The following is a 13,937-nucleotide window of genomic DNA, read 5'->3' as shown; positions in this document are numbered from 1 at the left end:
GTCAATGGGCCTTATTGGGCCTTAGTGGGAGAGAGGAGGAGGCGACCAAGGTGGAGGGCGCGCCCCCCTTTCCTTCCCTCTCTCTCCCCCTTCCTTCCTCTCCTACTCCAACTAGGGAAGGGGGAATCCTACTCCCATCGGGAGTAGGACTCCCCCCTTGGGCGCGCCATGAGAGGGCCGGCCCTCCCCTCCTCCACTCCTTTATATACGGGGGAGGGGGCACCCCATAGACACACAAGTTGATTGTTTAGCCATGTGCGGTGCCCCCTCCACAGATTTCCACCTCGGTCGTATCGTTTAGTGCTCAGGCGAAGCCCTGCGTCGGTAACTTCATCATCACCGTCATCATGCCGTCGTGCTGACGAAACTCTCCCTCGACCTCAGCTGGATCTAGAGTTCATGAGACGTCACCGAGTTGAATGTGTGCAGATCGCGGAGGTGCCGTACTTTTGGTGCTAGGATCGGTCGGATCGTGAAGACGTACGACTACATCAACCGCGTTGTCATAACGCTTCCGCTTACGGTCTACTCTCCCCTCTCATTGCTATGCATCACCTAGATGGATCTTGCGTGTGCGTAGGAATTTTTTTGAAATTACTGCGTTCTCCAACAAATGCATGCTTTTTTATAACATGGTCATGACCAAAGAATAAGAAGTGAAAATGTTTATTCTTATACCTACCTAGTATATAGTAGTGAAAATGTTTATTCTTATACCTTCCTATATACTGTTATGTCCATGAATATAGGATTAAGCAATATGTATGCATATTGATATGGAATATTTATCTAAGTACAGTAGTAAAGAGAGTAATTAAAATAGGAAAGATGCTAGATTGAGTTATAGATTGGATCCATATCCTTTTGATTATTGCTTAGGTTCAATTATTATGTCCTACCCAATTTCAGAAGAAGAAAAAAACGACTCAGATTTTGCGTCATGGATCCAGCCGAGTGCGAGAGGGTGAGCAATACTCTTCGTATTGGGGTGAAGGAACTGCATGCATTTATTTCCTTGAGGATGAAATATTGAAGAAAATACATTGCATATTTTGTTTTGCCTGGCCAATGAAATCTTTCCAGTGTAGTTCTAGCAAATACATGCAATTTACCATGTTCATGATCAATCAATCCCAATATGAGTCAGAAGTAATACAGGAAGATACCCTCATAGGGTGTCCAGAACAAATTTACAGCGACAATACCAACAAGCCACATTCAAGTCAGCGCGAACATTCTTGCGGCAGCTTTCGAACATGATTAGTTTTTACCTAATAATGCTGGGACTGAAATCAGTTCAACCCCAACAACAGCCGACACCGACCCTCTGCCTGACGCCAACTTCACGAAAATGATAAGAACATCGAGCGCTATCAAAAGGCACCCGCGAGAACTGAGTGGCGTACATGAGCCCCATGATCTGCCCTCGATGACTTTGTTTATGTTTCCTCAAACTTCAGACATGCTCCATCCCCTGGGACCAAGAAACCGGTCTTCATTCAGTATGCCAACAAATTTGTGACAAGCAAAAAAACCACCAGCAGCATCCACACAAGCCCATCTATCTGTATATGAATACACCAACTCAGTCAGTTAAAGTTTATGTGCCACCAGACACCAGTCGCCAGATCATTATCACAACTGAACTAATAGACTATTTATTCCGTCCGCATGGATTGATCATAGCAAGGCAACGTCAACTTTTGAAACATAAAATACGACGACATTACTGCAACCAGACCAAAAGCACCATAAAGAACACACACACACAGAGCATGATAAAGTCTGTAACAGTTAGCCTGTCTAAACAGAAGCTCACAAGACCCACTGCTAGTTCGATATCATCCTTTGAACTCGAAGCTAAACTGTTACCTTCTGCTGTGACTGATAAATTTGCTCAAGCTAACCCGTTAAATGTAAGACTATGTAGATAGGTACATTATCCTGGGCTTAGGATATTTGAACGAAGACATATCATCCTGAATCGCACGTGTGTGTAATGGACACATTCTAAATTGCAAGATGGACTGTACAAGTATTGATTGAACTTGCCCTTAAATTGCACCAAAAGTTTCTTACACAGCTGGTTACAGAAACTATCAGATTGTGATTGTTTTCAGACAAGATCAGCACAGATGTAACATTCATATATAGACAGAAGCAGGTAACAGGGCAATCAGGGCTGGCATTGCTCATAGAAGTTATTGAAAGAAGCAAAATGTATCAAGGGCTATCGTCACCATGCAAGGCTTGTTCATGTCATATACTACTCCCTCCGTTCCAAATTACTCGTTGTGGTTTTAGTTCAATAATTTGGAACGGAGGGAGTAGTAGCAAGCATTACTAAGTACTGTGATGTCTAACTTAACTTGCTCAAAAGGAAACATGGCAGAGGGAACAGTCGGCCTGTCTTGGCCACTAACAAGGTGACATTGTGCAGTAAGCAATCCATCTTGGATCTGGAGCAGCAAGCTTATCTCATCCGGGTAGAGAGGAGGAGGCAGAGGCTAACTTTTTTTTTTTTTTTTTGAACTGTGGCAGAGGCTAACCTTGGTCAAGGAGGAAGACAACTGGAGGGGACAGGAGCTGTGAGGCGGGGATGAGCTCAGCTCGGGGACAGGACATGGACGACCATCGTCACCAGAAGGAAGAGGAGTGCTTGGGGGACCGTCACCTCACCGAGGAGGCACAGGAGATCGAGAGGGGATCAAATGAGCTCCAAAGTTGAAGAGGGCTATTTTGTGTAATTCCTAGAACGAACCTTAATGAAATAATTTCCTTAGGAAGAGAAAAATCTCAAGTAGGCAAAGTTCTCCTCTGCGGATCTTGGTCTTGCATTCCTGAAACCGAACAAAAGATAATAAGCACGTCAAACTATCAGCGACTACGATAACATTCTGGACACTTGAAATGTTTATTTGTAGCATCAAGGGATACTTCTCAAGTTCGAATCCACCTCAGAATGAAGAATGAAAAAAACGTCAAGCAGGTGCAAGCTTGACCCTTTTTCAATTCACTGCTCGAACTTTTTGTTAGAAAAAGCATTAGTAGCTCAGTTCGAGATAGAGTTGAGCTTCATAGGTTAGTGTGCACCAAGACTCGAGGCAACACATCAGCTTAATAGAAGCTCCTCGGATGGAGAAGGATCTTGTATTTAGCGCAATCCATCATGCATACTGAGTTGCCAGGTGCAAAATATCATCTGTAAACAGTCGGTAGAGCTGCACATTGCTAAACAGAACATAATCTGAAAATGGAGAAGACATACCGCAACACAGATAGATCGGACTCTGGACAGATAGCTTTTTCAAGCATAAACATACAAGGATTCTTACAAAAGGGGCAGAGCAGCAACTGATCCAGTTACACATATACATAACATCCTTATCCAGTACCCAATAAACTTGTGACTGACTGAAAACAAAGTTTGTGCACACTAAGATAGGCTTTGCCAGAAAAGTACTGTGATCTAAAGACCTTCCGGATATCCCCTTTTCTTCACTTGGCGTCCCTGTTCAAAGCAACACAGAACAAGGATCAGGATGGACATAATTGAGCATGACAAGGATCTGGAGAACTGAGAAGTAGCTCTACAAATGGAGGTCCAACTCTACGCAGTACCCAAAAGTCAAAACGATGGAACTGTTCATATAATAAATGCCCTGACCCTTGATATCCCTCCCAAACTACAAGCAGGTTATAGAGGGGAAAACCACACCCAGGTACCATACTTTTTAGAATGGATTTATTATACACTACTTGTCATATAAAAGGAAAATCTTCATTGACACATATATGAAACAGAAAGCATACAGACATGACACATCAATTCCGTTATACAACAGAACTCCGAACATACAAAGGATTGATACTCTGAGGTATATTAGCTTGACGACCACAGTTCATAGTCTAACCCCTGTCCCTCTAGGTTCTCTTAGCTATCCTTGATTGCCCATTGTGATATCGCCAACCATGCACTCATGCACAGGGGACACCCCTATTACGAATGTTTCTCCTCTATGATAACTCAAATAAAAACTTCTATTGAAGCTGCTTCGCGAAAAAGAAACGTACCTACACAAAACAAGCATCATCCAAGCAGCAGAAGAACAATTAGCTGTACTATCATACCTCCACAGAGTACATAGCAGACACATCCGATATGTAACTCAAAGACAAGTTCTCTTTTTTGGAAATGTGATAACTAAACAGTTTAGTAATTAATCAAATTCATGCACTGGAATCCTAAAACAATGTATCACACATCACCTTTTAAATTGGTAAGAAAGCAAAAAAAGACATGCACATAGATTTACTTCACCTGCTCAACCAACATTGTACACTAGAAGATCTCATGTGCTTACAGTTTCAGGTTGACCCATTTCCACCCAACTCCCCTGCCTACCAGAAAAAAGAAGGCCAATTCAAGGAGAAGTTGAATCAACTAGAAGACATGTGTGCAAAACGTTTATATATGATGTAACTTGATACTTGATAGGAAGGGATAGTAGCATTTGTGAAGGGCAGTAAAAAATAAAGCCGCCAGGACTGATCATAATCTTTTGCCAAGACATGTTAAAACTGTTTGACTGTTCACAGAAATTGCGTTCATCCAAAATTATTGTTGAGAGAGCTTGTACCATTTACGCTCAATGGGCCAAACAAAATATGCACATATTTAGAAACCTCCGACAATGAGTATTTACTTGGTACATCAGAAATTAATGAATTCGTACAATTTTTGGATCAGAAAGTAAATACATGCTGTTATGAATCGATTGATTGATATCAAGATATTCTTATCTTGCATGGATAAGTATTAAATGAAAAACATAACAAACTTTAAGCTTCCACAAGTGAGTCGAATAAATCATGTTAGGTACAGAGTAAACTTAATACGAAGGTATTACCCGCAGTATAGAAATTTCTGTGCAAAACAAACTGCCTCAACAAGAGCAATACATAGATCATGTAAAGGCCTTCAAAAGAGAAAACCTTGCATGATCATCCTTGAGCGCAGGGAATATGGGCGGCCAAATCATCATAAAAGGATAGATAGCACTGAAATGTCGATCCTTTTCTGCCATCCCATGCACTTTATGTAGTGTCCTGCTAGTGACGTCCAGATAGAGTATGCGTCCACACATTGTCTTCAAGAACACAAACTGAACATTATCTCCCACCTGGCTTATATAGGCGTAACTAATATCCTCGTCCTCAAGCGTGTGATCTCGCATCCTCAAGTTAGCCCACATCTGATGCAAACAAAGGGTATCGACCAGCAACCAGTTGTCCCCCTTGTGGAGCCAGATGCAAAGTTGATGCTCCTTGACATGGACATGGATGAGATATAGACCAGAAGCATCATCAGCCCGAGACAAGATGGTGTGAAGAGTGTGATACTTCACTCCTTGTGGGAGCAGAATTCTGGAAAAACTCGAGGTCGCCAAATCCAAGACAATAATGTCATTACTGAAGACGTCAGCCATATAAATTTTATCGTCAACAAGCACAGGTTTCAGTGCAGGCAGCATATGAGGGAGTTGCGTTGTGGCCGAGGTATGCATGCACCAGACGCCGCCTTGCAACATATACACACGCACCTTGAAAGTTTTTGTTTGCGCGGTACACTCCGCCAACACATACAGGTAGGACAGCCCATCGCCTTCTTTGGAGAGGATTGCACCAAGAAGTTTTTGCATGCGGTTCTGGGCGGTTGGGAGTGGTGGGATGAAGTCCATGTCTCTCTCAGGGCACAATGGGCGGTAAACTCCATGTGTCACTTCTGTTCCTTTGCGGTATCTGGTGAAGATGCTGCCATTCTGGCAGTGCATGATCCATATTCCGTCACCGTAGGCGTCGAAGCTATGGCTCGCCACGCGGCGGACAACGGTGTCAAGCTCCGGGGCCTGGGGCTGCAGTGGGACAAAGCGCGGAGTAGCGTACAACCCCAACCCGGTCCACCTTACGTCGATGTATAAGCCAAGGAGGCGGGGTGGGTTGCGCTTGCGGAAACGGCAGAGGAACCCGCGGTCTGAGGCGAGGTGGTACCAGCGCTTGCAGACAAGGGCGGCGCGGACGAGGGTGGTAGGGAAGCCGACACGGATGAGGATCTCGATGAGGATGTTGTCATCGTTAAGCACCTCGGATATCGCGCGGCCCATGGATGTCTGGGAATGCTGCTGTTGATTGCCATCCACACATGGTTTCTTCTTGGGATGGACACTGAGACATTGGCGCCAACAAAAGAAAAATGCAAACTGGCGTCAATTTCTTGAAGCAACTGCCGGGGCAAAACATCCAACACACAACATCCAGCGGAACGGACTAAAGGAAAGAAACTGTTGGGGAGAATAGAAGAGATGGGAGGGATTGGAGGTCTCACCGTTGGGAAATCACCTCCGGAGCATCCATCGATCTACCTTCCCGCCTCAGCTAGGCTCCGCACTGAGCAAGTAGATGCAATTACGGTAATTTGGGGACAAATCACAAAACTGTAGCTAGGGTTCGGTTCCGCGAGAAGAGAAGAGAAGAGAAAAGAAAAAGGAAACTGTGAGATTACAGGAAGAAGAAGAACTCACATCGATCGAATCGGGAGAGGGAGGTGAAGCCAAAGCCTTCAGTGGCCGCCGCCGGGATCGCCGGGGAGATGGCTGGGCGAAGTCGCCGGAGGACACCGACCCTTTTCTTTTTCTTTTGGAGTCACGGCCTCACGGGGGCTAGAGAACTGGGTCAAGTGAATTTCCCGTGAGATACTTTTTTTCAGGGAACTGCAAAACTTTATTCATGAACGAGTTTTTTTTAAGGATCAGATATTATAAAAGTTCACTAAAAATACAAAGCATCTCAAACAAAATAAAAATTACATCGAGACTCCGAGACCTGAACGACCACTACTGTCATCAGAACGAGCCGCCGACGCGCTGCTGTTGTCGTTCCCCTACCGGGGCCAGCTTGACCTTTGTCGATGACAGCCGAGGAAATATTCGTGCACGTGCCCCTTAGGACCAACGTTTTGGAGTCACAGTCGTTGTTGTTGAACTCTTGCATAGATTTGAACTACCTGACACCAAATCTCGCCACATGATGAGAAACTCTAACCTCACCCCCCACCCCCCCCCACCCCCCACCCCAAGGAGACTGGAGGAATCTATGTCGGAACTCCATCGACTACATCCAAGCGGACGAACTAAAGGGGATCGAAACTCGACAGACAAACTTGAAGAAGAAACATCGTCATCTGCTCGAGCGCCGCACCGGCGAGGACTAAAAAACCTAACCCAAACTATTAACGGGGCGGAGGTGGCGGGACTTCCCTCCCAGCACCGACCGCCGAAACGGCAGGCAGAGGGAAGGCGAGTCCACAGGCTCACTGGTAAAATCTGGAGGGGAAAGTTTGCCCTAGCTATCTAGGGTTAGCAAGGAAACGAGAGAAAGTAATATGTGCTTGATTTTATTCATTAACAAGTTTCAAATGAACGATTACACTATTATGCAGCTCATTTAGATATGTTTGCCTAGATTTTGATATAGAGAAAATTATTTTAAAATGAAAGAAAATGATGGAATGATTAATCTCATTGATTGAAAACTGGGTATTTATACCTTCTTTACGAGGCAGTTAGCATTACCTTATCACTAACTACAACCGACTTAAGCATTGATTATTAGGATAAATTTAATTTTTTTGCATCGAGATAAATTTAATCCTTAACACTCCTCTCCAATCTATGTTAGTCTAAAATACGCATCGTCTTGATAAAGATTCCTCCCTAAGAATGTTCATCCTCTTCATTTCGAGAAAGATTCCTCCAAAAACGTTGTGGGAAAAATATGAGGAGAATAATATTTTGATATGTTGTTTAAACTCCTTCAATCAGTGGGATAAATAAGTAGAAAATAATACAACATATAATGATTATTATCTCTTGGCAACTCATATGAGAAAAATTTCTGAAGGGGGATAAAATTTTTAGTAAGTTTATAGAACAATAAATATGCTTTATATGTTTTCCTTTAAAACCCCTGGTAAGGGAAAACAAAAAGCATGATATATGATTTTTGAGAAGATACTGCCTCATTAAGAAACATTATGAGAAACATTGAGATAAAAACTCACAAATGAAAAAGAGTGCAATACGATATGCCATTAAAAAACTCTTTTAAAACTCGATGGGAAAATATAAAGAGAAAGTGGTATGGCATATATGGACCCTTGTGTTTATATTATCTTGTTAGAAACCTTATATGAGAAACCGTTAGGGAACAACTCATAAAGGAAAAGAGAATATAATATATGCAATCCGATGATCATTATTAGGTTATAATTTGAGAGTTTTACTCCTCCTGAACTTTACAAATTTTAAGATTTTCACGTACTTATGCCATGGATGTGATTATGGAATGTAAAAGTTGGTAATGACATTGTGATTAGTCTATTGGATCTTTATAATATTTTGTTTTGCAAAAAAAAACCTAACTTCTCTACAATTCGTAGTTAAGTAATTTTCAAGCAATGTGCTTTATGATATTGATCTTCATATAACCTATAGGTATATTGAATAACACTGGCTCAACTACATGATTTTAAGTGTGGTTAATCATTCTGTAGAGGAGGGGGCATAGCCGCCTCAAGAAACACACATAGCTCCTGTCACTGAAACACGCACTGCTAACTTATCACTTCGATTGACATGAGTATAGCGTTACGAAGATGTTTGTTGCACCGAAGAAGGAAATGTGTTCTTTTCTTCCGGCAAATAATATAGCCCTCACTAGATGGTCTATAGATATGGATATTATTTTTTATTTCTGGTGTTCTTTGTACTACCTTGACATTGATAAATAGATTAGAAGTTTTCTCGCAAAATAAAATGGCTACATCGATTTATTTAGTTCAGGTTCAATCATCGGCTTTTGGTAAGTGTTCACCCATATTAATATAGTAGTCAAAAGGGTCAAATTGAAGTGTTTCTTTGAAATGGACAACGAATGGGCTGAGGCAAGTTGGGCTTCCAGCTAGTGCTTTGGTGAACTGGGTCTGAGTACAATATCTCCACACTACATTTTTCTCAACCCACCCAATTCAAGTAGGGCTTTTATGTTTCAATGTAATTTCTGTTTTGAAGGTCGTGCGGCTAATGTCGACGCACACAAACTTGCCAAATACTCGCTTAGTCTCGGCCCGGGGTGCCATCTCTCGTTAGGCCAACCCCATGATCCGAGTTGTATCCCACCCATTGTGGTCTTTGATGAATAAAATTTGGCTATCCCCTCAAAAAAAACCAATTCGAGCGGTTTTTGCTAGAGGTATGGGACCAGTTTTTAAGCCAAAATCTAGCATACATCAATTTTCTTATGACATATGGACCAAATTATTTTGTTTCGGATTTACGGAGACAGTGTTAAACACAATATATTGTGACACAACATGTCACGTATGACAGAGTCCAAGAGGCGCAGGATCCAGGGAAGATATGATAGGTAGTTTAAGTTACATATAATTCTATCTCTCCTTATCTCTTGTAACCAATTCTATCTCTTGTTCTCCAAGTTGTAGACCTCCTGCCTCCTGTAATATCTCCAACAATGTATGCGCTTCAGGGATGTGTGCCCATGTCTATAAACAAAAAGCACGTCGCCTCAGATCGAGGTAAGACGTTTCCACTTAATGCACATGGTAATCAGAGCCTCCTCTTCCAAACCCTAGCTCTCGATCTCCACTAGTGCCAGCCATGTCTTTCTCCAGTGCCACCCAATCCAACCTAAGTGGTCAGATCACGGAGAAGCTCTCCCAGACGAACTACGTCATGTGGCGTACCCAAATCACTACGCAGTTGAGGGGAGCCGGCCTCTATGGCTACGTCGATGGCACCCTGCCAGAGCCGTCCCGCCTTCTCGTCACCAAGGACAAGGACGGGAAGGAGTCCTCCGAGCCAAATCCTCTCCATCCCATCTGGGTAAGGGAGGACCAGCAGGTTCTGGGCTACCTGCTCAACAACCTCACAAAAGAGGTGTTCATCGCGGTCACCGCGGTCACCACCGCACACGCTCTGTGGACAACACTCGCATGTATGTTCTCGTCGCAGTCCTTGAGCCGCGTCAACAACATTCGCACTGCCTTGATCAATGCACAGAAAGGAAACCAATCGGTGGCCGTCTACTTCGCCGCCATGAGTGGCCTTGCTGATGAGCTCGCCGCCGCCGGCAAGCCCATCCAGGACGATGAGCTGATCTCGTATCTGCTTCACAGGCTGGACATGGACTACCAGCTGCTCGTCTCTACCCTGGGTGCCCGCATCACACCGGTGTCCCTTGATGAGCTCTACGCCATGTCGAGCAACTTCGACCAGCGCATCGCCCAGTACCACAGTGCTGGCGGCGGGTTCAAGTCTTCGGCGAACGCCGCAACCCGCGGGCGCGGTGGGTACTCCTCCCGTCATCGCAGCCCTCCTCGCTCCAAGGGCAAGCACAGCAGCGACAACACCAACAACTCCGGCTCTCGCGGTGGTCGCCCCACCTCCACCAACAATAGGCCTAGGGGTCGCCGCGGCGGCTCGGGCCATTCATGTCTTGACGCTGTTCGCTACCAAATTTGCGGGAAACCAGGCCACACCGCGAAAGACTGCTGGTATCGTTTTAACGAAGATGATGCCTCCTCTGAAGATGATGACAAGGTTGCTACTGCCGCTGAAAGATCATATGGCGTCGACACCAACTGGTACCTTGATAGTGGCGCGACCAATCACCTCACGGGTGAGCTAGAGAAGGTGACTCTCCATGAGAAGTATCACGAGAAGGACCAGATTCACATCGCCAGTGGTGCAGGTATGAGCATATGTCACATTGGTCACTCGGTTATACGCACCCCTTCTTGTAAAATTCATCTTCGCAAAATTTTGCATGTCCTAGTGCCAACAAAAATCTCCTATCTGTTCATCGCATTACCATTGACAATCACGTCTTTATTGAATTCCATCATTTTTTCTTTTTGATAAAGGATCAGGCCACGAAGAAGGTACTATATCGAGGTAGATGTGTTCGAGGGCTTTACCCATTGATTCTGGAGCTTAGGAGATTCAATAAACAAGCCTATGGTGTTGTCAAACTCTCTTCAACATGTTGACACGATCGTTTAGGCCATGCTTCTTTTCCTCTTGTTGAACGTTTGCTTAGGAAAAATAAGCTCCAGTTTGTTGGTGAGCGAAATATTGAAACTATTTGTGATTCTTGCCAAAGAGCAAAATGTCATCAATTACCTTATCCTATTTCTACAAGTGTCTCTACTCAACCATTGCAATTAATTTTTTCCGATGTTTGGGGGCCTGCTCCTAGTTCTGTTGGTAGACACACATACTATGTAAGTTTTATTGATGACTATAGCAAATTTTCTTGGATCTATCTTCTTAAGAAAAGATCTGACATTTTCCAAGTGTTCAAAAACTTTCAAGCACTTGTTGAACGCAAGTTTGATAGCAAGATCATTTATGTCCAATCCGACTAGGGGGGAATACAAGAAATTAAATTCCTTCTTCCAAGCGCTTGGCATTTCACACCATGTGTCATGCCCTCATGCTCACCAACAAAACGGTTCTGCCAAACGCAAGCATAGGCATATAGTTGAAGTTGGTCTAGCACTTTTAGCAGGTGCTTCCATGCCTCTCAAGTTTTGGGATGAAGCGTTTCCCACTGGCGTTCATATTATTAATATGCTCCCAAGCCGTGACATAAACAATTAAACTCCCATAGAACGGCTTCTTCATGTCAAGCCTAACTACACATCTCTACGTGTCTTTGGTTGTGCATGTTGGTGAAGGAGATATGCCCTAGAGGCAATAATAAAGTTGTTATTTATTTCCTTATTTCATGATAAATGTTTATTATTCATGCTAGAATTGTATTAACCGGAAACATAATATATGTGTGAATACATAGACAAACAGAGTGTCACTAGTTTGCCTCTACTTGACTAGCTCATTGAATCAATGATGGTTATGTTTATTATTCATGCTAGAATTGTATTAACCGGAAACTTAGTACATGTGTGAATACATAGACAAACAAAGTGTCACTAGCTTGCCTCTACTTGACTAGCTCGTTGAATCAATGATGGTTATGTTTCCTAACCATAGACATGAGTTGTCATTTGATTAAACGGGATCACATTATTAGAGAATGATGTGATTGACTTGACCCATCCGTTAGCTTAGCACGATGATCGTTTAGTTTGTTGCTATTGCTTTCTCCATAACTATACATGTTCCTATGACTATGAGATCATGCAACTCCTGAATAACGGAGGAACACTTTGTGTGCTACCAAACGTCACAACGTAACTGGGTGATTATAAAGGTGCTTTACAGGTGTCTCCAATGGTGTTTCTTGAGTTGGCATGGATCGAGATTAGGATTTGTCACTCCGATTGTCGGAGAGGTATCTCTGGGCCCTCTTGGTAATGTACATCAAAATAAGCCTTGCAAGCAATGTAGCTAATGAGTTAGTTATGGGATGTAGGATTACGGAACAAGTAAAGAGACTTGCCGGTAACGAGATTGAACTAGGTACTGCGATACCAACGATCGAATCTCGGGCAAGTAACATACCGATGACAAAGGGAACAACGTATGTTGTTATGCGATTTGATCGATAAAGATCTTCGTAGAATATGTAGGAACCAATATGAGCATCCAGGTTCCTCTATTGGTTATTGACCGGAGATGAGTATCCTTCATGTCTACATAGTTCTCGAACCCGTAGGGTCCGCGCGCTTAACGTTCGGTGACGATCGGTATTATGAGTTTATGTGTTTTGATGTACCGAAGGTAGTTCGGAGTTCAGGATATGATCACGGACATGACGAGGAGTCTCTAAATGGTCGAGACATAAATATCGATATATTGGACGGCTATATTCGGACACTGGAAGTGTACTGGGTGATTTCGGAGAAAACCGAAGTGCCGAAAGGATTACCGGAACCCCCCGGGGAAGTATTGGGCCTTAGCGGGCCTTAGGGGAGAGACAGGGCAGCAGCCCAGGAGGTGGCGCCCCCCCAAGGGGAGTCCGAATAGGACTAGGGGAGGGTGATACGTCTCCAACGTATCTATAATTTTTTATTGTTCCATGCTATTATATTATCAACCTTGGATGTTTTATATGCATTAATATGCTATTTTATATGATTTTAGGACTAACCTATTAACCTAGAGCCCAGTGCCAGTTTCTGTTATTTCCTTGTTTTTAACTATCACAGAAAAGGAAAATCAAACGGAGTCCAATTGACCTGAAACTTCAGGCAGATCATTTTTGGACCAGAAGAAGCCCACGGAGTATCGGAGGTGGGCCAGAAGAGTCCCGAGGCCACCACGAGGGTGGGGGCGCCCTACCCCCCTGGGCGCGCCCCCTGCCTCGTGGCCGCCTCGGGAACCCCCCTGACTTGTCGCCGACTCCAACACCTCTTATATAACCCAAAACTTCGAGAAAGAAACCTACATCGGGAGTTCCGCCACCAGAAGCCTCTGTAGCCACCCAAAACCAATCTAGACTCATTCTGGCACCCTACCGGAGGGGGGGGGAATCCCTCTCCGGTGGCCATCTTCATCATCCCGGTGCTCTCCATGACGAGGAGGGAGTAGTTCACCCTCGGGGCTGAGGGTATGTACCAGTAGCTATGTGTTTGATCTCTCTCTCTCTCTCTCTCTCTCTCTCTCTCTCGTGTTCTTGAGGTGGTATGATCTTGATGTATTGCGAGCTTTGCTATTCTAGTTGGATCTTATGATGTTTCTCCCCCTCTACTATCTTGTGATTAATTGAGTTTTCCCTTTGAAGCTATCTTATCGGATTGAGTCTTTAAGGATTTGAGAACACTTGATGTATGTCTTGCACGTGCTTATCTGTGCTGACAATGGGATATCATGTGATCCACTTGATGTATGTTTTGG

The 13,937-nt window shown here is 43.8% G+C and overlaps 1 protein-coding gene across 4 annotated transcripts; it reads right to left on the bottom strand.

Annotated features, from left to right (window-relative positions):
* Positions 1-1,044: 1,044 nt before the first annotated feature.
* Positions 1,045-6,741, bottom strand: LOC123132108 (uncharacterized). Of its 4 annotated transcripts, none has more exons than XR_006464506.1 (5): positions 6,582-6,741; positions 6,386-6,447; positions 4,322-4,401; positions 2,550-3,511; positions 1,045-1,565 (listed from the first exon to the last, which is right to left on the bottom strand). XR_006464506.1 is itself a non-coding variant. In XM_044551865.1 (5 exons), the coding sequence occupies exons 2-4, from the start codon at positions 6,412-6,414 to the stop codon at positions 4,353-4,355; spliced, it is 1,308 nt and encodes a 435-aa protein (XP_044407800.1). In that variant the 5' UTR covers positions 6,415-6,447; positions 6,582-6,731; the 3' UTR covers positions 3,266-3,511; positions 4,322-4,352. The 4 variants fall into 4 exon arrangements, 1 of the variants encoding a protein (XP_044407800.1); XR_006464504.1 differs by lacking the exon at positions 1,045-1,565 and adding an exon at positions 4,911-6,225 and having other exon boundaries at positions 3,266-3,511; positions 6,582-6,731; XM_044551865.1 differs by lacking the exon at positions 1,045-1,565 and adding an exon at positions 4,996-6,225 and having other exon boundaries at positions 3,266-3,511; positions 6,582-6,731.
* Positions 6,742-13,937: the final 7,196 nt, after the last annotated feature.

This window comes from Triticum aestivum, chromosome 6A (genome assembly GCF_018294505.1).
Source record: "Triticum aestivum cultivar Chinese Spring chromosome 6A, IWGSC CS RefSeq v2.1, whole genome shotgun sequence".
Classification (NCBI taxonomy): Eukaryota; Viridiplantae; Streptophyta; class Magnoliopsida; order Poales; family Poaceae; genus Triticum; species Triticum aestivum.
Note: the sequence above shows the minus strand (reverse complement) of the source record. Positions and strands in the feature narration are given on the sequence as shown.